The sequence below is a fragment of the Crocuta crocuta genome, unplaced genomic scaffold (genome assembly GCF_008692635.1).
Source record: "Crocuta crocuta isolate KB4526 unplaced genomic scaffold, BGI_CrCroc_1.0 scaffold556, whole genome shotgun sequence".
Taxonomy (NCBI): Eukaryota; Metazoa; Chordata; class Mammalia; order Carnivora; family Hyaenidae; genus Crocuta; species Crocuta crocuta.
Window position 1 is genome coordinate 4,111,554 of NW_027527436.1, and position 25,481 is coordinate 4,137,034.

General features: G+C 35.6%; 1 protein-coding gene across 1 annotated transcript in view; it reads left to right on the forward strand.

Moving 5' to 3' along the window:
- The window catches only part of SPATA17 (spermatogenesis associated 17), a 181,913-nt gene that overhangs the window by 88,914 nt on the left and 67,518 nt on the right, over window positions 1-25,481 (forward strand). The window contains exons 7-8 of the mRNA XM_077759492.1: window positions 7,015-7,215; window positions 12,873-13,021. Coding sequence (XP_077615618.1) covers window positions 7,015-7,215; window positions 12,873-13,021 — 350 coding nt within the window. The remainder of the gene's footprint in view (window positions 1-7,014; window positions 7,216-12,872; window positions 13,022-25,481) is intronic.

Below are 25,481 nucleotides of genomic sequence, written 5' to 3' on the forward strand. Positions count from 1 at the left end.
GACTTTTTTTTAGAGTAGTTTAGGTTCATAGCGGAATTGAACAGAAGGTAGGGAGACTTCCTATACACCTCGTGTCTATACCCATCTCTTAATCTCCATTTGCCTTTTCTGGACCATTTTATAGAAATGAAATTATATAATATGTGGTACTGTATCTAACTCCTTTTATTTAGAATAATGTTTTTGAGATTCTTTCATGCTATAGCACATATTAGTATTTCATTTCTCTTTATTGTTGCATAGTGTTCTGTTCTACAGATAACAACATTCAGTTAATTTCTTAATCTGTAGATGAACATTTGGATTGTTCCATTTCAATCTTTGCATCAGTGAATAATGCTGCTATAAACATCTGCATGCAAGTCTTTGTGTGGGCATATTTTTCAGCTCTCTTGTACAGATTCCCAAGAATGGAATTGTTGTATTTTACGCTAAGCATATGCTTAACTATTTTTAATAGGCTTTTTATCATTTGAGCAGTTTTGGGTTCACAACAAATTTGATCAGGAAGTTGCCATATACTCTCTACCCCCACACATCATTATTACCTAAGGTCGATCGTTTACATTAGGGTTCACTCTGGATGGTATATTCTATTCTACTCTTATCTCACTTGCATGATTTCTAAAGAAAAGTTGAATGTAATTCTTATCATTGCTCCCCTGTAGATAAGGTGCTTATCACCTCTGCTTCTCATAAGATTTTGAATATGATATGTCTAGGGATGTTTGTTTTTGTGTTTATTTGCCATTTATTTCAGTTGGTGTTTTCTGAACTTCTTGGATCTGTGTTGAGGTATGATATTAATTTGGGGAAATGATATTAAATTGGGAAGGTCATCATTACTTCAAATATGTCTTCTGCTGCTTTCTCTCTTCCTTCTTCTAGATGTTCCCATTATGTGCATGTTATACCTTTTGTAGTTGTCCTACCTTTCTTAGATACTCTTATTGTATTTGTATCAGACATTTTTTTTCTTTGCCTCTCCATTTTGGAAGTTTCAGCTGACATATCCTCAAGCTCAAAGATTCCTTTCCTAGCCATGTCCTGTCTCCAAAAAAAAAAAAAAATCCACCAATAACAGTCTTTATTACTATTACCATATTTTTTGATCCCTGGCATTTTCTTTGGATTCTTTCTTAGAATTTCCATGTCTCTGTTTTCATTGCCTACCTGTTCTTGCCTACTAACTACTTTATCCACTGGATCCCTTAACATATTAATCATAGTCATTTTAAACGACAGTCATTTCTGTTCTGATAATTCCAATACTGCCATATCTGATACTAGTTCTGTCTCTTTGTATTGTGGTTTACACCAGTGTTTTCATGGAGTCTGTTTCTGTAGACTTCATATACTAGTAGGGCCTGCTTAAGACTTACTCCTCAGTTTACCTTTGAAAGGAGAATGTGAAAATCAATAGACTCCCATTTATGCAAAAAGTAACTGCAATTTGCAGCCTTCTAGACTTTGGCCCCAATTTATCTTTATAATCTCATCTCTGACTATAGCTTCATGCTTACACTGGCCAATGTGATGTTCACTGAACAACTACACTGTGTTTTCCCACAAATATGTTTGTCTTTATTTTTACCCTTCTCTTAGCTTGGAATGCCTTACTTCCCCTTTTTATTGCCAAAATTCTAACCATCCTTAGAACAAAGCTAGATACTTTTTCCATAGAGTTTTCTAAAAGATGAATACCTTTCCCATAACCTCTGGTGTATACCTCTTCTACAACAGTAATTAGAGGTTACTTACTACAGGCTGGCTATGTTATTATCAGTCACAAAATCACTCTCCTAAGCCTCCCTCCACCAGCACTGAGAATGGCTTGATGGGAGTGATCTCTTTTTATTCATCTGTACCCACCTTAGATCCAATAAAGTGTTTCTAAGTTAGTAGCTACTAAGTACTTATTGAATTGAATTAGTATATAGAAGATGGTATTTTATTTAAATTTCTTTGTCTTATTCAATATTTAATGAAATCATTTTAATATATGATAATAATAATTAAGATATCAAAATGATTTATAAATATCATTTGCTAAACTAATGAAGCCAGCTACATCTGGAGTCTTGATTCAACATGACACCACTCTGTACTTTGACTCAAACCATTTAAAAATTCTACCTCTTAACTGAAGTAACAGAAGAGTAAACCATGTGTCATTAGTAGGGTTTTTTTTTTTCATATTGCTTTATATAGATAAATTTTATACCAAATCTATTCTTGGTGAATACCGAATGTTCCCATGAAATTCTTATTCCTTCTGGGGTCCTGCGACTGAGGGGTAACATGACTATTGTCTGAAATGCATGTGGAGGCATAACCATTGTAGCTGAGAAATGACCATGTTTCCTTTGAGTTCTCAGCAAGAGTAATTGAATGTAGAATATCTTACTAAACACTGGACTGTGACAGTGTATTAACACTCTGACTATCTCCTAACAGCAGGGCAATTATTTGCTGAGTGGGATTTTTATAAACCCCCTGGCACTAGTATGTCCTGATAATGATGATGAAGTGCACTGGTCAGTGTTGATTCAGCAGAGTCCTTAGCCTCACAAATACTTCATTCACAGTCTCAAGACCACTTTTACTCTCCTACTTATTAGAGGTCTTTACTACTCTTCTGAGCTGGCTTAGAGTCTAATTTGTAAAACAGTTTTTATTCAAACTTAGAACCTGAACATATTTCAATCAGCCCCCCTCTTTAGAACCACATATCTCCCCCCATGCTCACAAATTCTGAGTCCGGGTCCAAGGAAATACTTTTTTTTTTAATTGTGTTCCTTTATGCGGCAATCCGCAATTCCCATTTCCTGTGTAATCGTCACTTGCAGAAGTAAAACTTGAATGCTCCCACCTCTCCTGTGTTCTTAGTAGCTCTTCATTCCTGAATAAGCAGTTACTTTCAAATTATGACAAATCATTATTTCTAGATGGCAGAATCCTAAATTGAAATGCTAGGCAGTCTGCTTTGGAAGTTGTAGGGGTACACAGTCATGCCTCAAATTCCTTGTATTTTACAGAAACTTGTTTTAAAAGTAAACCTCAATAACAGAGAGAAGAAGAAAAAATGAGAAAATAGCTTCCTCCAGGCAAAATGAAGTTCTGTGGATGAGTGGGAAATGACCATAAAAACATTCTCCATGAAATAAAACAGTAAATGCTTCAGATCTACCATCCACTTGTTTTTAAACCAACTGTATTTTTTTAAAGTACTCTCCCACACAATACTTATAAAGAATAAAAACTGAGAAGAAAAGAGCAACTGATTGTTAGAAATATGGAATGGTTCAAGATATTAATGTGATGCTAAGGGTGACTGGGTAACAAATGGTACATTTGCTCGTTGCTCAACCTGACATAATTAATATTCCAGGTCATGCTTAAGTTCCCATGATAGAGGGTCTGAAGGGGGGAATTCAAGAAAAATATATATCTATTATATAACTCATTGCCTTTTTTTTTTCCTTTTGACGAGTCAGAATCATAGCCTTTAAAAAAAATCAGTGCTTTCACACCTCATTTGCCGTATTCACCACTGGGCCACCAGTCAGCAGCCCAGCCTGATGCAAGGAGGTCAGTAAGAAGCTATTAGCAGAGTCCTCTCCTGAGATTTCTTGGGTCTTATTGAGTTGAATGTTAGCATGACAGTACTGCAAATAACTCAGTTGTAGGCTTTTTTTTTTTTTTTTTAACAGTTAGCACAGATTTCCCCATAGTGTTGGTCACTCTAGAAAATTATTGCTGAAAATGAAGTCCCAAAAGCTAGCTTGGCAGTAGCCCTTCTAAGTTGTGAAAAATGTGAAAACTGAAAAATATGTCATGGTCCCTTAGGATTAACTTTGTCTTTTGTGACTCATAGTAATATTTTAAAAAATCAACAACAAACCATTATTCACCGGTGGCTTACATGCTGCATTGTGACATGTAGCAATTGAGACAATAGTAAGTTAGGATTGTTTTATTTACTTAAAGAAGTAACAGCTAAACGAATACTGTATCAGTATAAATAAATAGAGTATTTGCTTGCTGTAGAGACTGAGGGAGGGCTGGACTGTTTTCATTGACGTAAGTTAGCAAATGTATTAAATTAATTTCTAAAATAACTGACACCTTGAAGATTTTAAATGATACATTTTAAATTCAATTAAAATATATTTTCTACCTATATTTGATTTAAATTGCAAAGAGAATACACATGAGGAGGTCTCCATATAGGTTGCAAAATATAATTTAAGAAGGCTATCATGTCTACTGATCTATTTGCATTTCCCATCTAGCCTATGTATACATGTGCATGCAAATGTGGAAGGAGACCAAAAAAGATTTCTAATGGGGTAAAGTTAATAGCAGTTATTGAAGTAGATAGACATTTTTAAGTGATAAATTATAACCTAGTTAAATTGTATGTATTTTACGATTTTAATCTGCAAGGTTGTGGAAATGAGAAACTACTAGACTTAAGTTAGCTAGATCATCATGAAATAGAATGGCATCCTCCTTTCTCATGGACTATAGAGATTTAGTTATATTTTATGTCAGAGTAGTCTTTTTAATATAATATTGTGTTTTTTCTCATTATAATAGGTACATTCTCATCATAGAAAATTACCCTAAAAATCATTTTAAAAATTATCACCCACTTAAAAATTACACTAAAAACTCTTTTAACTATATGTGTACATACTTTCTTTAATTGACATCATTTAAACTGTTTAATGAATCTGCCTTATTTGATTTTTAGTATTATACTGAGACAGTGTTAGTATGACATAAACTATGGTTTATACGATTACCCATAATGTTTTCAAAAAGCTTTTTTTCTTGTATAAATTATATAGGGAAAAAAATCCCAAAGAAAATCCAGTTTAAGACTATTTTTAAGATATTTAAATATATTTACATTGGTTTCATTTTACCTAATAAAATTCAACTGTAACAGGAAAAGTTGAGTTAGAGGTGACTCAATGGGTCTGTGATAATTTAGTTCTAGCTCACAATGTGTTTGAAAGCACTTTGAAACTAATACGTTAAGAAAGATAAAAAGAGTATAATCTATAATTCCTTGAAAGAAGTTGATAAGATTTTAAAATAAACCTGATATTTTACTGAGATATTGATGTGGTTTTGGAAAACAAGAGTCTTCTTGGAAAGAAGAGAGGCTTCATGGGCCTTTCTAAACAGCACGTCATTATTCTGCACAACCACACTTAGCATTTATTCTTTTGAATGTCTACTATGTACCAAGTACCTCTCTAGGCCATGGGGATACAGAAATGCCTAAAACAGAGGCTCTGTGCTCCAGCTGCTGGTTTGGGGAAGACTGATACACACAAAGGTGATTATGAAACAATGTGGTAGGTGGGTAGAAACTGTGAGCAAAATGTCCCCAGGCTATTAATGAAGCGTTAGGGATAGGACACTGACTGTAGCCTCAACTGGTTTTAGACAAAGGCTAACACTTAATTGAAGTTATTAGGCTGGAAATACAAAAATTTGGGGGCGCCTGTGTGGCTCAGTTAGTTAAGCATCCAGCTTCGGCTCAGGTCATGATCCCGCAGTTCATGATTTCAAACCCTGCATCATGATCTGTGCTGACAGCTCCAATCTGGAGCCTGTTGCAGATACTGTGTCTCCCTCTCTCTTGCCCATCCCCTGCTCACACTCTGTCTCTCTCTCTGTGTCTGTCTGTCTCTCCCTCTCTAAAATAAATAAAACATTAAAATTTTTTTAAAAAAGAAATACAAAATTTTCTTAGGATGATTTTTCAAAGACAACAATCTTAGGTAATCATACTACTTTGGAGCTGCTGATTCCATCAGGTAAATATAGTGACCAGAAAAGTTTATGCATACAATGGTGGCATAAGAGAAAAGCACATAGTAGGAAAAATATATGGATTTAATGGATACATTCTTTACATTAGTCTAGAGTATCTACACAGAAACCAAAACACATCAATACTATGCTTTAAATGCAAGTTATCCTTATGATTATGTATTTGTATATATGAAAAAAGTATCAAAATATGGTTCTATATATTTTGTATACTCAAGCACCACTGAGTTTTCAGAGAATGAACGTCTGCTAAGCTTGAATTTAACATTTGTTGTACACACCTCTGTTGAACCTCTATTGCATAGCAGGTACCGGGCTAATACGTAAGCGGACTATTTTGATACAGTGGGTGACAAAGTCAATGAAAGAACATTAAGGGTATATGACACTTCATAAGTACAACACTTAATATAAGATACCGTTTTGATTATTATTTTAAAGAACTTAAAATAGCTGCCACTAAACAGGTTGTATAATGCATAACCATTAAAACAAGTATTTATTGAGCATGCTTTGTGCCTGAAACTGGTTCAACCATTGCATAGTTGAGTTGTATGAGCGAATGGTATGATTAAATATATATGTATATATACACATATATATATACACACACATACATAGTCAATGGTCACAAGACAGAAACAATGACTTAATGTCCTTCTTTTATGTTTTCTTAAATAGATTTATATAAAATATACCATCTGTGCCAGACAGAAGCTAGAGCTGAGTGGAGTTTTGTTGTTGTTGTTTAACATTTATTCATTGGGGGGGGGGAGGGCAAAGAGAACGGGGGGACAGAGGATCTGAAATTTGCTCTGAGCTGACAGCAGCAAGCCTGATGGAGGGCCTCAACTCACAAACCATGAGATCCTGACCTGAGCTAGATGGAGTCAGTGCTCAACTGACTTTATTGCTCAGTGGTTTTTAACACGTTTAGTCTTTAACTATGGATGATTCTAAAATTGTTAGTCTGGAGCAGAGACAAAGTGAGTACTTGCAATCTCCTTTGATGAATCTGAAGTCAGCCTCTAGCTAAGAACTAGAGTTCTATTTTAAAAATAGCCCTTAAACATATGAAACTTGTAATGATATAATTTTATCTTCCTTTTATGTCATGTGAAAATTAAATACAAACATCAAGATTATGTTCTTTTTCTTTAGATTCCAGGTATATACAATTCACCATTCAGAAAATATCCTGATCCATGGGAACTGCGGTTACAGAAGGCAAAGCCCTTAATAAGCCAAAGGCCTAAAGTTAAGAAGATCGGCGTCAGTGTTAGCCACTGGCTGGCGTGTACAAGTCCCCACTCCTTTCCTGAATCCAAATTTCTGCCCCCCATTGATAGGAAGCCATGTCAGGTACTCATTAGTCCTACGTAAGAATTCTGTCAATGATTGTATTCTTGTCGACTTTTTTTAAAGGTTATTGTTGTGTTGCTTTTTCTTTGTGATAAGAAAGGAAAATTAGGTTTTATGGAATCTAACTCTAATAAATACAGAGTATGTTTCAAATATATACCAAGGAAGTAATCAAATATTTCTGTAGTACTGAATTTCATTGTTTCAGGTATGGAGTTAACACATAGGATTTTTGGCTAGGATCTACTCTTTTTCTGTAAAAATATTGTTATAACAGTACTTGTTATAACATGCTGCTAGAAAAATAAGATGTATTATCAACTTTATTTAACATCTCATGTGATGATTCACATCTTCATAAACAATTTTAAACATAATTTAAGTTTGAGTAATTTAAAAAGTACAAGTTGGAGAATTACAGAGGACTGAAAACAATGCAGGACTCAAGCAGATACAAAAAAATCTTCCCTGTGTGTTGGTATCTATATACCAATCTCTATACCAGATTAGCAAATGACTTCCTAGGGCTAAAGGATAGAGTGGGGTGTGTTGGGTGATGATAGTCACTGTCCTGAAAGCCCCAGAAAGCAACAATTCTATCATCCCCATCAATATTTAATCTGGAGTAGACAATTGCCACCAGGTGGCATCAGCCTAGAATTGGGTTGATTTTGATTTTCATGGCCAGACTTCTGGAACTCGTACCTGGTAGTTCCCTACATGCACTTGCCTCTGTCCATCTTTTGCTATATAATAAAAGGCTTCAAAACCTGATGGCTTAAACTAACACATTGCTTATCTCACAGTTTCTGTGAGAAACTGGCGTATTGTAGGTACAGCTTTGGTGAGTACCTCTGACTCAAGATCTCTCATGAAGTTGCAATCAATGTGCCAGCCAAGGCTATGATTTCATGTGAAAACTCAACTGTAGGGAAGAAAGGAAGGATGAGGAGAGCCTCTTGCAAGGTCACTCGTATAGTTGGTTGTTTTCATATCTCATCCCCCCTCACGTTGGCCTCTACACTACTGCCTCACTGCAGCTGGCTTCCCTCAGGGGAATGATCTAGGAGATGATTCAGAGAGTTCTCAAAATGGAAGCCTCAGCCTTTTTATGACCTCATGACGCAAGTGACATCCCCTTACTTCTGCCATATTCTATTTTTTTAATGTAGTAAGTGTAGTCCACACAAGGGCTTGAATCCCAAAGTGGGATCACTGGCAGCCATCCTAGAGATTGCTTTTCTCACACACAGCCATTTCCTCAGCTTGCAGTGAGACACTTCATCCAAGCCTTATTTGTGATATGTTATGTATTCATTTCCTATAACTGGGTCTTTTGTTCCCTTTATTTTGTGCGTCTTTTGTTCTCTTAAAGCTACTAACTGATAATTAATACTATTTAAGGAAATACTATTAACTGATGGTATACACTATATTATAGAAAGAGCTATAAAAAAATCCCTCCAAAAAGACATAGAAGCTAAATATTCTCCCTCTTTCTGAAATAGAATGACACGCAGAGTGGAATTGAGCAAGAAAACAAGGGAGAGATAATTGGAAACATTTTAGTTTATTTTGTAACATACCTTCAGAGTATGGTTTCATCATAGGTTACACTAGTCCTCTAATAAAGGCATTTAAAATAGTTTTGAAAACAAATATAAATTGAATTTTATAAGTAACTGAATTTTTACCATTTGAATTATGCCTATTACTATTTATAGGTACCATCATGATACCCGCAGAATGAGCAATTTAATTAGTTATTCTGTAAGTAAAATAATTCTAGTATCTTCATTGCTTGTGTATTAAGTGTTCAGTGCTTGCAAAGTTATCAGATATAACATATAAAATATAATCTGTATATTATGCTATCTTCAATGGGATAGCTGTTGGTACTGCAGAGAATTCATAGGGGTAATTCTGAATGCAACTTCTAGGAAATGTGGAAATTATATGGTATTAATAAGATATAGGTATAAAATATTTCTGAGTTGGAAATACTCTAGCGGTCATCCAAGCCAAACTGCCACACTGTGTAATATTCACAACGTTAACCGTGCACGTTTAATATCATTTTATATGAATTTTATAGCACTGGTATAAAATTTATATTAACTTTACTGCTTTGCTTTGCTTTTTTACACTTCTATAATATGGCTTATTTATACTAGTTTGTATTCACTCTGCATCTCTATCAATGTACTTTTCTCAATACAACCACTTTTATTACTTTACATGGCTTCCCACCATAGCATTCTATTTATACTTATAGGTATTTAGTATTAATGGAATGCATATGGAAAATATATACATATAGCTATATATATGGTATATGTGAATAATATATGTGAACAGTTTTTATATGTATATAAAAATATACATGTAAAAATGGTTATATGCATTTGTATAGAAGATGTATACATATATATTTATATAAGAAATATAGTTAATAAATATAATAAATGTGTAAATATGTATGGGAAATATATATGTGTGGGATTGAGGTATTTTCCAACACCAACAACTAGTTCTCTGATGCTCTGAATACCATTTGACATCCAAACAATTCAAGCCAGTTCTGGTACTCTTTACCAAGGATTCATGCAGACTCCACAGCCTAAGGGCTTGACCCCACAAAACTGTCCTTCACTTCACATACCAGTAGCAATTTCTGGTCTTCCATACTTCTTAATGACCTGGCTATAAACTGAGGGGTCCCCTGATCCCAACCTAAGGTTTGATAATTTGCTAGAATGGTTCAAGAACTCAGGAAGACATTTTATTTACATATACTTTATTGTAAAGGTTAACAAGTAAACAGCCAGATGAAGAGGAACATAGAGTGAAGTCTGAAAGGGTCCAGAGTACACAGGCTTCTATTCCCATGGAGTTGGGGTGCACCACTCTCTCCCAGCACATAGATGTGTGTGCCAGTTGGGAAGCTCATCAAATCTCCATGTAAGAGTATTATAAAGTTCAATCTCAAACTCCATTAGCTTTCACTGGAGATGAGAGATGATGCTGGAAACTTCAACCTTCTAATCACTTGGTGTTTCTGGCGACCAGTCCCATCATGAGACTGTCTTGGGGTCTAAATCACCTCATTAGCATACTCTTAGTTGTAATCTTACTGTGAATAACAAAGGCACCCCAAGACTCAGGAGATCCTAAGCATTTTAGGAAGCCCATGCTAGGAATCAGTGACAAAGACCATACAATATATATTTCCTATTGTATCACAATAGTATATATATGAAGACACACAGAAAAAAATATATACATTCATATAAAGATATACATGTATATATAGACTTATGGAGTATACATATATATGGAAGATTTTATATGTGTGTATATATGGATACATACGCAGATTTGTATCATACATATGTGTATACTTATACACACAGACTCAGAAATTACCTTAATCTACCAAACCACAAAATAATATTCCTTGTTAATTTTCTTCTTTTCCTTTTCTGCTTCCTTTTCTCTTCCTTTTTTTTTTTTTTAACTTTTCCTCTCTACCCTTTGTTCTTTTTCTCTTTCCTTCCTGTCCTATCTCCTTATTCCTATCCCTGGCCTTCCTTTCTCCGCTGTGCACCATTGTATTTCCTCCCTTCCCATTCTTTCTCAACCTATCTTTTCATACCACCTTCTTCTCTCTCAGCTTTCTTTGGCTTCTCCTTTCCTCACATCCTTTTCTTCTTTTTTCCTTCTTTCCATTCTTGTTTTCACTGAATGGGATATTTACCTTTGTGATTTTGTTGGACTAAGCCACATTTCCTATATGTTATCTAATAATATAAAGCTACATACATCATTAGGGAAATTTAAGATTGTATATGCTCTACTCCAAATGATAATATTTATACTCTGATGATCTGTCTGTATTTGTAAGGTAAATTTCTTAAACCTAAGAGGCAATGCTAGGAGTTTGAAATATAACTTCATTATTATTTAAGCTTTGAGAATAGTTTAAAAATACAAGATGACTATATAGTAAGATTGGTTATTAAAAATACAGAAGAATATACATATATTTGACCTTTATAATCAGGATTTGGTTGGAGGCAAATAAAATCAAACTTTGGAAATGTTGTCAGTAGAATGCTAAGAGTGTTACTTACATTATCTTATATATTGGAAGAGCAACTTTGTGACATAGTTATTATTCCATCATATATATGAGGGAAAAAGGTCTAGAGAAATAATTTTCCCCTGATAACACAACCAAGAATTAATTTCTAAGCCCTAGAATTTCTCAAAGTAAAACGTTAAGAGTCTGTTAAAAAAAAAAAGTGCCATTTGATTTCTTAATAGTGAACTTGGAATCGTGTTACTGTATCTTTAAAAAGAAAAGTTCCAATAAAAATCCATTAACTACTTTCAAATATAGCAATCCTCCTGTCCAGCTGTGAAAAGTACTAGATGATACTTATTTGCCATTTGTGTTATTTACGGTCCATGACTTTTATGGTAACTGGTTCCTATTATTGGTTTCTATTAATGTAAAACATAAGTGAACATAAATGAGGCGTGAATCATTTCTTTTTATTAGCCCCACAGTCTTCACTCAGTGCTTGCAATAGCTCCAGCTGTGTCTTGTTAGTGATAACCTATTTAAAGAAGAGATCTTTAAGAATAAGGAATATGATTAGGAATCTTTGTCCACTTTATATCACTTCTCTTCTGCACAACAATAGTGATAAAAAAGAAATCAGCATATAATTAACGGCATAAAGAATCTAGAGCCACTTCTGACTTGTATTGTACCTAATATGATACCAAGTAGACAACCAGTGGATTCTAATAATTAGTGTAAGTAACTACTAATTTAAAGGTACAATATGTTGTAAAACAGTTTTCACTATTGCAGCTTATGCACTTTCCTCTGCTATGTATTTGTGTCATTAAATAGTTGCTATTGTATCAGAGTTATTATGGAATAGAATTTAGAATTTTAAATAAAGAACACTTAAATTAATTAAAATTATGGCCCCTCTGTGTTTTGGAGGATCACCAATTAAGTATAACTTGTGGCATTAAACTCCAAGTTTTACTTTAATGAAAAAACACTTCCTACCTTATTTCTATTTATAAGAGACCTTGTTAAAAGCAATGCTCAGAAGTTTTCCTAATACTTTTACTTGCTCACAAAGGGAGAGAATTTTCTTAAAATTATACCAGAAGAAACATTTTCTAAAATTAGAAAACAAAGTAACTTAACTACAAATTTAAGAATTTTAGCATGAAAAGTCTTTTGATGTAAGTAAGGAAATTCTGGTTAATATCAAATATTTTAATATAATCGCTTCTACTATGTGACTATTTCTTGAGGATATTCTTATGTACTCTTTTAAAGCTTATTTATTTATTTTGATAAAGAGAGGTCAAGAATCCCAAGTGCTGACAACATGGAGCCCAACGTGGGGCTTGAAATCACTAACCATGAGATCATGACCTGAGCCAAGCCACCCAGGCACCCTCTTATGTATTTACTAATTGAATGAATTTTCTAATTCAGAGAACAGCTTGTTCTTAAAAGATAATTTGGTAAACATGCTATACTTCACAGATATTCAACACCCTTAGTCATCAATAATATGACAAAAACTTCCATAATAAAATATTTCCTCATTCTTTCTTGTCAGGGACCATTCCGTGATATCACTGAAGTACTGGAACAGCGCTACAAGCCTTTGGAGCCAACGCTGCGAGTGGCAGAACCAATCAATGAGCTAAAGGTGGCCAGAGAAGAACTCAGAAAACAAGAATGCATGCGGAATATAAATGACAATATGTGAGTTATTAGCTTAAAAAAAAAACCAAAAACAGCCATACCATATTTTGTGCCTTAAGGGATCCAACAGTTTGTATTTCCTGATTGTAGAGAATCTCTTTTTTGTGAGAAAAGGTAAAGCCACCCTTGACCTATTCAGAAGCAAAATGCAAATGTTTTATATATATACACACATATATAGTTATATATATAGTTATATAAATGTGGGTGTGTGTATATATATATATACATACACATACACAACGTGTGTGTGTGGTGTGTGTGTGTGAATTAATGGCATTTCAAGGGGATAAGTGACACTGTCCATGCATCTGTGAAAATAATTACCTTAATTAGTGAAAGCCTATGTATTTATGATGCTTCTAAAAGAGGATCCAACAGGGGCACCTGGGTGGCTTAGTAGGTTAAGCATCTGACTTTTGCTTAGGTCATGATCTCATGGTTCGTGGGTTCGAGCCCCGCATCGGGCTCTGTGCTGACTGCCAGCTCAGAGCCTGGAGCCTGTTTCAGAGTCTGTGACTCCCTCTTTCTCTGACCCTCCCCTGCTCACGCTGTCTCTCTCTCTCCTAGAAATAAATAAAACATTAAGAAAATGTATAAAAAAAATAAAAGAGGATCCAACAGAACAGAAAACTTTTCTTAATGTGGACTAAATTTAATTTGGAAAAACTGATATACATTGTAGTTTTAATAAATCAGGTACAGAGTGCAGCATACCCCAAAAACCTCCTGAAGGGCCAGGCCCTGGACAATGTCTGACCCCTTTTTAATATAGTAGTGCTCACAGGTGCAGGACACATAACAAACTATTAATACATGTAAAGGATAGAAAACTAGCCAAAATGATGAAATGGAAGAATTCTCCTCAAAAGAAATTCTAGGAAGAAATGAAAGCTAGAGAATTGCTCAAAACAGATATAAACAATATATCTGATTAAGAATTTAGAATAATAGTCATAAGATTAGTAGTCCAGCTTGAAAAAAGCATAGAAGACAGCAGATATTCTATTGCTGCAGAGATCAAGGACCTAAGAAATAGTCATGATGAATTAAGAAATGCTGTAAATGAGGTGCAAAATAAACTAGATGCAGTGACAGCAAGGATGGAGGAAGCAGAGGGGAGAATAAGTGAAATAGAAGATAAAATTATGGAAATGATGGAGCCAAGGAAAAGAGAGGTAAGAAAATACTAGACCATGAGGAGAGAATTAGAGAGCTAAGTGATTGAATGAAACATAATAATATCCATATCATAATACTTCTAGAAGAAGAAGAGAGAGAAAGGGGCCAATATATATTTGAACAAAATATACCTGAGAACTTCCCTAATCTGGGGAAGGAAGGATACATCCAAATCCAGGAGGCACAGAGAACACTCTTCAGATTCAACATTCTGGTCTTTACCATGTCATACCATACTGGAACTGGCAAAATACAAAGATAAGGAGAGAATTCTGAAAGCAGCTAGGGGCAAATGGGCCTTAAGACACATAAGGATAGTGGCAGATCTGTCCACTGAAATTTGGCAGGCCAGAGGGGAGTGGCAGGAAATATTCAATGTGCTGAATAGGAAAAATATACAGCCAAGAATCCTCTATCCAGCAAAACTGTCATTCAGAATAGGAGAGATAAAGGTTTTCCCAGACAAACAGAAACTGAAGGAGTTCATGACCACTAAACCAGCCCTGCAGGAGATCCTAAGAGGGGCTCTGTGAGTGGAATACTGCAAAGACTACAAAGGACCAGAGACATCACCACCAGCATGAAATCTACAGATAACACAATGACACTAACTCCAAATCTTTTAATGATAAGCCTGAATGTAAATGGACTAAATGCCCCAATCAAAAAATATAGGGTATCAGAATGGATTAAAAAAAAAAAAAAAAACAAGATCCGTCTATATACTATCTATAAGAGACTCATTTTAGACCTAAGGACACTTGCAGATTGAAAGTGAGGGCATGGAGATCTATCTATCCATGCTACTGGAAGTCAGAAGAAAGCTGGAGTAGCTATACTTATATCAGACAAACTAGATTTTAAGTTAAAGACTATAACAAGAGATGAAGAAGGGCATTAATCATAATTACAGGGTCTATCAAAAAGAACCAATCATTATAAATGTTTATTCTCCCAACTTGAAGCACCCAAATATATAAATCACAAACATAAGGAATCTTTTTGATAAGAATATGGTAACTGCAGGGGACTTTAATACTCCACTTACAACAATGGACAGATCATCTAGGCAGAAAATAAATAAAGAAACAATGGCCTTGAATGATACACTGGACCAGATGGACTTAACATATATACTCAGAACTTTTCATCCAAAAGCAGCAGAATACACATTCTTATTGAGTGCACCTGGAACATTCTCCAAGATAGATCACCTGGGTCACAAAACAGCCCTCAATAAATATAAAAGAACTGATATCATACCATGCATGTTTTCATATCACAATGCTCTGAAACTTAAAATCAACTACAAGAAAAAAAATTAGAAAACCTCCAAATTCAGGGAGGTAAAGAACATCCTAAAGAATGGATGGATCAACCAGGCAATTAAAGAAGAAATTAAAAAACATATAGAAGCAAATGAAAATGAAAACATGACAGTCCAAACCCTTTGAGATGCAGCAAAGACAGTCATAAGAGGAAAATACATTGCAATCCAGGCCTATCTCAAGAAACAAGAAAAATCCCAAATACAAAACCTAACCTCACACCTAAGGGAAGTAGAAGTAGAGCAGCAAAAGAACCCTAAAGCCAGCATAAGAAGAGAAATGATAAAGATTTGAGCAGAAATAAACAATAGAGAATCAATCAAACAAACAAACAAACACTAGAACAGGTCAATGAATCTAAGAGCTGGTTTTTTGAAAGAATAAACAAAAATGATAACCCCCTAGCCAGACTTCTCTAAAAGAAAAGAGAGAGAATCTAAATAAATAAAATCATGAATGAAAGAGGAAAGATCACAACCAACACCACAGAAATACAAACAATTATTAGAGAATACAATGAAAAATTATATGCCAATGAACTGGACATCCTGGAAGAAATGGGCAATTTCCTAGACACCCACACACTACCAAAACTCAAATGGGAAGAAATAGAAAATTTGAACAGACCCATAGCCACTGAAGAAATTAAATCAGTTATCAAAAATCTCCCAATAAATAAGAATACTGGGCCAGATGGCTTCCCAGGGGAATCCTACCAGGGCTTCAAAGCAGAGTTAATACCTATTCTTCTCAAGCTATTCCAAAAAATAGAAATGAAAGGAAAGCTTCCAGACTTATTCTGTGAAGCCAGCATTACCTTGATTCCCAAACCAGACAGAGTCACCACTAAAAAGGAGAATTACAGGCCAATATCCCTGATGAACATGGATGCAAAAATTCTCAACAAGATTCTAGCAAATCGAATTTAACAGTTAAAAGAATTATCACATGATCAAGCGGGATTCATTCCTGAGCTGTAAGGCTGATTCAATATTTGCAAATCAATGTGATACATCACATTAATAGAAGAAAGTATAAAACCCATAAGATCCTGTCAATAGACGCAAAAAAAGCATCTGACAAAATACAACATCCTTTCTTAATAAAAACTCTCAAGAAAGTGGGGATAGAAGAAACATACCTTGACATCATGAAAGCCATATATGAAAAGCCCGCAGCTAATATCCTCAGTGCAGAAAAACGGAGAGCTTTCCCCAAGATCAGGAACATGACAGGGATGTCCACCTTCATTACTGTTGCTTAACATAGTGTTAACAATGTAGGAAATCCTATCCTCAGCAGTCAGACAAAGAAATGAAATAAAAGGCATCCAAATTGGCAAAAAAAAAAAAAAATAAGTAGAAATTTCACTTTTTGCAAATGACATGATACTCTACATGAAAAACCTGAAAGATTCCACCAAAAAGCTGCTAACACTGATACATGAATTCAGCAAAGTCGCACGATATAAGATCAATGTACAGAAATCGGTTGCATTTCTATACACTAATAATGAACCAAGAGAAAGTGAAATCAAGAAATATATTCCCTTTACAGTTGCACCAAGAACCATAAAATACCTAGGAATAAACCTAACCAAAGATGTAAAAGATCTGTAAGCTGAAAACTACAGAAAACTTAAGAAAGAAATCGAAGAAGTCACAAAGAAATGGAAAAACATTCCATGCTCACAGATTGGAAGAACAAATATTGTTAAAATGTCAATACTACCCAAAACAATCTACACTTTAGATGAAATCTCAATCAATTGCACCAGCATTCTTCTCAGAGCTAAAACAAACAATCCTAAAATTTGTATGGAGCCACAAGAGACTCTGAATAGCCAAAGTCATGTTGAAAAGGAAAACCAAAGTGGGAGGCATCACAATCCTGGACTTTAGCCTCTACAACAAAGCTGTAATCATCAATACAGTATGGTATTGGCACAGCAACAGACACAGACCTATGGAATAGAATAGAGAATCCAGAATTGGACCCACAAATGTACGGCCAACTAATTTTTGACAAAGCGGAGAGGAGTATCCAATGGAAAAAAAAGACAGTCTCTTTAGCAAATGGTGCTGGGAGAACTGAACAGCAACATGCAGAAGAATGAAACTGGACCACTTTCTTATATATACACAAAAATAAACTCAGAATGGATGAAAGACCTAAATGTGAGAAAGGAAAACCCTAGAGGAGAAAGCAGGCAACAACCTCTTTGACATCAGCAGCATCAACTCCTTAGCACATCTCTGAAGGCAAGGGAAATAAAAGCAAAAATGAGCTTGGGACCTCATCAAGATAAAAAAGCTTCTGCACAGAGGAAACGATCAACAAAACTAAAAGGCAACCAACGGAATGGGAGAAGATATTTGCAAATGACATATCAGATAAAGGGTTACAATCCAAACTCTATAAGAACTTACCAAACTCGGGGCGCCTGGGTGGCTTAGTCGGTTAAGCGTCCGACTTTCGCTTAGGTCATGATCTCGCAGTTCGTGGGTTTGAGCCCCGCGTCGGGCTCTGTGCTGACAGCCAGCTCGGAGCCTGGAGCCTGTTTCAGTCTGTGACTCCCTCTCTCTCTGACCCTCCCCTGCTCACGCTCTCTCTCTCTCTCTCTCTCTCCTAGAAATAAATAAAACATTAAAAAAAAATTAAAAAAAAAAGAACTTACCAAACTCAACACCCAAAAAACAAATAATCCTGGGAAGAAACAGCCAGAAGACATGAATAAACAATTCTCCAAAAAAAAAAAAAATCCAGATGGCCAACAGGCACATGAAAAAAGATGCTCAACATTGCTCATCATCAGGGAAATACAAATCAAAACCACGTTGAGATACCATCTCATACCAGTTAGAATGGCTAAACTTAACTCAGGAAGCAACAGATTTTGAGGGGGATGTGAAGAAATGGGAAACTTCTTGCAAACTGGTGCAGCTGCTCTGGAAAACAGTGTGGAGATTCCTCAAAAAATTAAAAATAGAATTACCCTACGACCCAGCAATAGCACTGCTAAGAGTCTATCCAGAGGATACAGGAGTGCTGATTCATAGAGGCACATGTACTCCAATGTTTAGAACAGTGCTATATCAACAAGAGCCATATTATAGAAAGTGCCCAAATGTCCATCAACTGACCAGTGGGTAACAAAGATGTGGTTTATGTATACAATGGAATATTATTTGGCAATGAGAAAGAATGTAATCTTGACATTTGCAACAACGTGGATGGAACTGGAGGGTATTATGCTGAATGAAGTCAGGCAGAGAAAGTCAGATCTATGTTTTCATTCATGTGGAATTTGGGAAACTTAATAAAATACCATGGGGAAGGGGAAGAGGAAAAAATTAGTTTCAGAGAGGGAGGCAAACCATAAGAGACCCTGAAATACAGAGAATAAACTGAGGATTGATGGGGGGAGGGGGGGGTGGGGAACAGTGGGTGATGTGGATTGAGGAGGGCACTTGTTGGGATGAGCAATGGGTGTTGTATGTAAGTGATGAATCATGGATATCTAGTCCCGAAGCCAAAAGCACACTGTACGCAATGTATGTTAGCTAAGCTGACAATATATTATATTAAAATAAATAAATAAATAAATAAATAAATGATAAATCAGGTGCAGTGAAGGATGTTAGTGCCTTTACTACTGAGGAAGATGACTGAAAAATATAAATTAAGCTCTAATAACGTATGTAACTTAAAATTATTTTATTAGCCTCACTGATTTGGGTCTCAACTCATACATCTTTCTCCAAAGTAATTCCTCTCCCTTAACGCAATTTTGTCATCAAAATAGGTGTATATAATTTGTAAACAGACCATTTAAAATCTAAAATAGCTTTTTAAAAATTGTTATTATTATCCTGTAATTTATCCTGAAATTATCTTNAGTCAACAACATATAAACTATTTTTTTCACATAATCATATTATAAATGTTATATAATGATAATTTATATAATAATAGTTCCAAAATACATTACAAAGTATGTTTTGTTACGTAAAGAAACTAGAATTACCTCTCATCCAACATAGTGGATTTTGGATCATTTTATCAGTCAGACAGGATATATAATGTGCTTTATTTTAATCATGCATTTCTGAAGAGTCTCTTTAAAAATGAAAATTTCCCACAAACTCAGATGAAAGATAAAATTGGCATGCACCTCCAGTAATTTTTATATATATTTTTATTTTATATCAATTGCTTGATGTGAAATAACTAGCTATAAAATATTCCACAGCTTCTTTCAAGAATTGACAGTAACCTGGGTACATAGGTGGCTGAGTATGTCAAGTGCCAACTTTGGTTCAGGTCATGATCTCGTGGTCCATGAGTTCAAGCCCCATGTTGGGCTCTGTGCTGACTGCTTGGAACCTGCTTCAGATTCTGTGTCTCCCTCTCTCTGCCCCTTCCCCACTCACGCTCTGTCTCTGTCTCTCAAAAATAAATAAACATTAAAAAATTTAAAAAAAAGAATTGACAGTCACCCAACATATGATGAATAAGGAAACAAAAAACATTTATTTTCAATTGTTTTGGAGAAGGTAGATTTGTTTTACCAAAGAAATTATAGATTGATGCTGCTCAGACTTAATCAAGCAAAATCTGCAATTTAGTGATGTATATCAAAAGAGGTGTATTACAATTATTTTTTGTTTTCATTGATGCATAGGTTTATGAAATAACAAGATTAATTGCTCAAATAATTGGCCACCTTGGTATTTCTATAGAAAGCACTGTGTATCAAAGATACTGAAATATTCTTTCATTGTGTTTCCCTTGATAAGCCTGGAAGGATGAGATGTCAATATCAGCCCCAAAGAAAGGTGCTCCACTTACACTCTGCATGGATTACTTGTAAATTCCTTGAACCTCTGTGGGATACCATGTTGATGACCCTTTATCCTAAAACTTTCAGATTGAAAGGTGCTTCCAGGATTATCAGCCAATCAGAAACACACTCGACTGGGAATGCTAAAGAAATTACTTATAGATTTGAAGTTATGTTTTTAGCCATGGGACTAAGCAATTGGTCATAGCAACGAGCCTAGGATAATTCCTTTTTCTTTTCTTCTCTTTTCTTTTCTTTTTTTTTTTTTTTTTTTTTTTTTTTTTTGAGAATTAAAGCAGTGATATTTTGTAGCTTCTTCTGGAACCATTTTGGTTTTCATACACTGCATAACATAGTTGTATCTTGTGAACCAAAAGAAATGTTAAAAACTTAGGTTTTATATGTTTATAGAAAATAATTCTGTGATAGAAATTAGGAAAAAAATAATCTTTTACCACAGAGATGTGTACTTTTTTAATGCAGAGGGTCCTGTAGGGGCCTATCTTACTCCAGTATGACCTCATCTTATTGTATCTGCAACAGTCCATTTTCCAAATGTCACACATTTTTATGTTCTTTAAAATAAGCATAGAGGGGCGCCTGGGTGGCTCATTCTGCCAAGCATCCAATGTTGGCTTGGGTCATGATCTCACGGTTCATGGGTTTGAGCCCTGCGTCGGGCTCTGTGCTGACAGCTCAGAGGCTGGAGCCTGCTTCAGATTCTCTATCTCCTTCTCCTCTCTCTGTCCCTACCCTGCTCATGCTCTGTCTTTGTTTTTCTCTCAAAAATAAATAAACATTTAAAAAATTTAAAATAAAAAAAAAGCATAGAAAGTAGGACAATAGTATTTTATGCATTGAGTACAGGTTACAATGGGGTTTTTGGAAACATTTTAGAGCTTTATCTGTTTGTTCTTTTTCCCAAAAAACTAATTCCAGTTTCCCATTTTTCCTTGAAGAATAGTATCTTCCTTGTTCATATATCTGTCTTTATAAAATCAGTATATTAAATAAGTAGTTAGTTAATAATTGCTGAGTAACCTTTATGTGAGAAGCTCTTACCAGATATTATGAGGAACATAGAGAAGTATTTGTTGATTCACCAAATGCTTGCATGTCTAGAATCATTCTAGACTCTTGGGATTTAGCAGTGACTAAACTAGACAAAGCCCCTGCTCTCACAGAACTTACATGCTTCTAGCTGTAAACCCAACAAAACACCTAATAAAATTCTGAGTGGCAATTACCTTAGGTAAGTGCTTGAATATCAGCAATTGTGTATTAAAGGCAATTAAGGGTCATGATTTTTTTTTTTTTTTTAAGTATAGCATTTGCTCTGGTCTCTAGTGGTCTAGGAAGGTGTTCTTCAAAGAAAAGGAACAAAGTTGGTTCTGTGAAAGATGGTTTAGATTTTGGTAAAAGATAAATGCAGGTTGATGTTACCAAAAAATGATGGTAGAAAAAGTTCACAGGACAATGAGAAGACCAATTTGGCAGAAACCAATTTATCTGAGAGAGACAGTAGAAAGAAAAATAAGGCAAGGCTTCAAAACCAAGGATTGAAGGTTTAACTGTAGATAATAATTATTGAAAGTTTTTAGTAAGAGGATGTTATAAAAAGAAATGAATGTGTTGACTGTGAGACAGTGGTATTTGAGAAGAAATGTGCTGGAGGGAAGGAAACCCATGAGGAGAATATTGCAATACTTTGGTGAGAGATAGTGGGGTAGAGCTTAGGTGATGGCAGGATTCAACACTCAACTCTTTTTCTTTACTTTCTTCTCCTTCTCCGTGTAAACTGAGTGATTGGTTTCCACTCTAAATCTCTAAGATCTTACTTCTACATTCCAGATTTATGTTTTCAACTGCCATCTTTATTGACTCCTCCACCAGATGTTGCAAACTCAGTATATTCCACATTGGCCTGCCTCTTCTTGAGTGTGAATTGCAACACCAACTTTTTGCCCAAGGTAGGGACCTAAAAGTTACCCTGTCATCCTTCTCCAGCATTATCTTGATTCTCAAATCCCAAGTAGTCTACCTTTTAAGTGTCTCTCAGATTCAGCCCCTCTTTTCTCTTTTACTAGTATTTAATTAGGAATTTATAAGTTCTTTTAATTGCTATAGCAAGTCTACGTAGTGTGTGCAGTCTTAATGCCATTCAGTGCATTTACCACAACCATACTAGAGAAATTTGAGCAAGCTGTTATTCAGCCAAAATACTTTTTAATGGCTTTTTATCACCTCCATGATAAATCTTAATTCTTTATTGCAAGACACAAGGCCCTTCAGAAGGGAACCTAGGCTTGCTTAAGCCAATCTGCCACATTTCGGGAGAAGCTCTGTGCTTCAGGGCTACTCAGCTGCTTCCATTCCTCTTTATATCCCGTGTTCTCTTCTGCTTCCATTAAGGAATTTTCTAACTCCCATGATTTACTCAATCTGAAATTCACTTAAAAACAGTTAAAAGAATTGTTATTTTTACTTAAAAAAAATGGAAACAGCAACACCTATTTGTTTTAGATTTTTTTGAGAGAGCATATAAAAGAATATTTTTAGGTATAAAATAGGACCATGCAAGTTGCCCAGATGAAGTGGAGAAAGAAGTCATTGTTATTTAGAGGAGGAAGAAGTGGAAGTCCCTGCCATCAAAGAGCTATCCAAGTAAATGCTTAACTTACCCATCAAGATGACAGAGTTGGAATGGAATGGGTAATCATAAGTCAGGCAGTATAGGCTGATAAGGGCTTCACTTACAGTCTTATGAGAGGTGTTAAGGGCCTATATGGTAATACCTTCTGTTAATTGTAAGTCTTCTGGTTTAATACAGAGAGTATAATTATGCAGACTATAACTGGATCCAATGGAGTGGATTTAAGACATTGTAATAGAAGTCAGTGCCAGTCTGTGTTCTGGGAGGCAAAATGATGGCTCCCAACAGAGTCTACAACCTAATCTCAGGAAGCTGTGAATATGTTACCTTCTGTGATGTAGAGGACTTTGCCAATATAATTAAGGTTTTAAGCATGGGGGATTATCCTAGATTATCTGAGGGGACCCAATAGAATCACAAGGGTCCTTAAAAGTGGAAGAGGGAGGCGGAAAGAGATTTGACTACATAGGTCAGAGTGATGTGATGTAAGAAGGACAACTCATCTTTGCTGCCTTTACATGTCATGTAAGTGGCCACAACCAAGGAAAACTGGCAGCCTCCAGCAGCCAGGAAAGGGAAAGAAATGACTTCCCCTCTCAGATCTCCAGAACGAATGCAGTCCTGCCAGCGGCTTGAGTTTAGCCCAGTGAGACTCATTTCAGCCAGCTGAAAGGTTGGAGTCCTTAAGCCACTAAGTTTGTGGTGACTTAGAGCAGCAATAGGAAACTAATATAACTTGTTCTTCAAATGAAAGAGCCACCTCCGGGGCGTCTGGGTGCCTCAGCCATTTCAGCCTCAGACTTTTGATTGCAGCTCAGGTCATGATCATCCGGCTCCGGCTCCGCACTGAGCTTGGAGTTGGCTCTCAGATTTCTCTTTCTGCCTTCCTCTGCCGCTTTCCCCCACTCACGCTCTCCCTCTCTTTCTCTCAAATTAAAAAATAAATAAATAAAACTATGAGCTACCTTCTTAGATCAGCCTTAGGTGTTTATAAACCTAAGCTAAACTTGAGGGAAATCCTTGGATTTGTAAGAACTGGAGATGCTTCCGCAGGTTTAAGTCATGGTCATTTAAAGGATTAAAAAAATATGACTATGGCTTGAGCCTCTCTATGAAGAGAAGTTCATAACTGAATCATAGTATAAATTATATTTTAAAACTGCAGAGGCTTTCATAACAACCTAAATACAGACAACTCAACAGGTGTCCCTACATCTTTTTGAAAAATAAAAGATGTTAATTTTCTGATAGTTATTGTAGGAGAGGCAAAACTTTCCCTCTGCCCCCTCAGGGTCTTCAGCTGGGCCTGAAAATTAAATTGACATAAGACATTAAAAGGAAAAAAGCATACACATTTATTAAATATAAGTATTATGTGACACAGGAGTCACCTAAGGAAATGAACACCCCCCCTAGAAGTGTCAAGCCCTAAGTGCTTATATATTAGCTTGAACAATGAGAAGTAATTGTACAAAAATAAGATGTATGGGGAGACCAAAGGAAGAGAAAAGTTATTTAACAAAATCTGTTTGTACAAAATTCTGTTGGCCTCAACTCCTCATCTCTGGTGATAAGAACATCTCTTTCCTCCTGGTATAGGAAACCCAGCTGCCAGGGCACCTGGGTGGCCCCGTCGGTTAAGCATCCAACTTCAACTCAGATCATGGTCCTTGAGTTTGAGCCCACATCGGGCTCTGTGCTGACAGCTTAGAACCTGGTACCTGCTTTGGAGTCTGTCTGTCTGTCTCTCTCTGTCTCTTTGTCTCTCTGTCTCTCTCTCTCTCTCTCTGCCCCTGCCCCACTCATGCTCACTCTCTCTCTTTCTCTCTCTCTCACAAAAATAAATAAACACTAAAAAATTTTAAAACTAGAGGAAATCCAGCTGCCATATGGGTATGTTATCTCCTGATTTTAGAGAATAAAAGGAGAGTTAAAAAAAATGGAGAGTTCAGATCCCTTTCCTTGTACTTATTTTTTCAAGTGCCTTTAGTTTGAAATAATCCTTTGCCAAAGTGACATTGTTTGGAATGGTGCTTTCTGTCACCCTTTGTTATTCAGATTAGGTGAAATGAGAGATGTCCTATACATGGTTAGTAGCAAAGCATAGCAGCTCCATTTCTTGAGCTCCGCCATTTGCTAGCACTGGTGAAAAGCGTTCAGTAACTGTGAATCTTATGTATCTGCCGTCATTCCCTCAGATTTGTCTAAGCCTAGCTTAGACAGAGGCTTGGTAAATAGATTACTCATTTTGAAACCTTTTAAATATGGTTTTCTAATCTACTATCAGTATCATTTCATAGACCATTACCATTGGAAAAATGTTATAGGAAAGGTTAAGAAACTAGATCTAACCAGTTTGTTTTAAAAGGACGTTTTAAAAAAAATGTACATCTAGCTGAGATCTGGTTAGATTTATCACTAAAGAATAGTTGATAAGAAAATGTAATATATCTC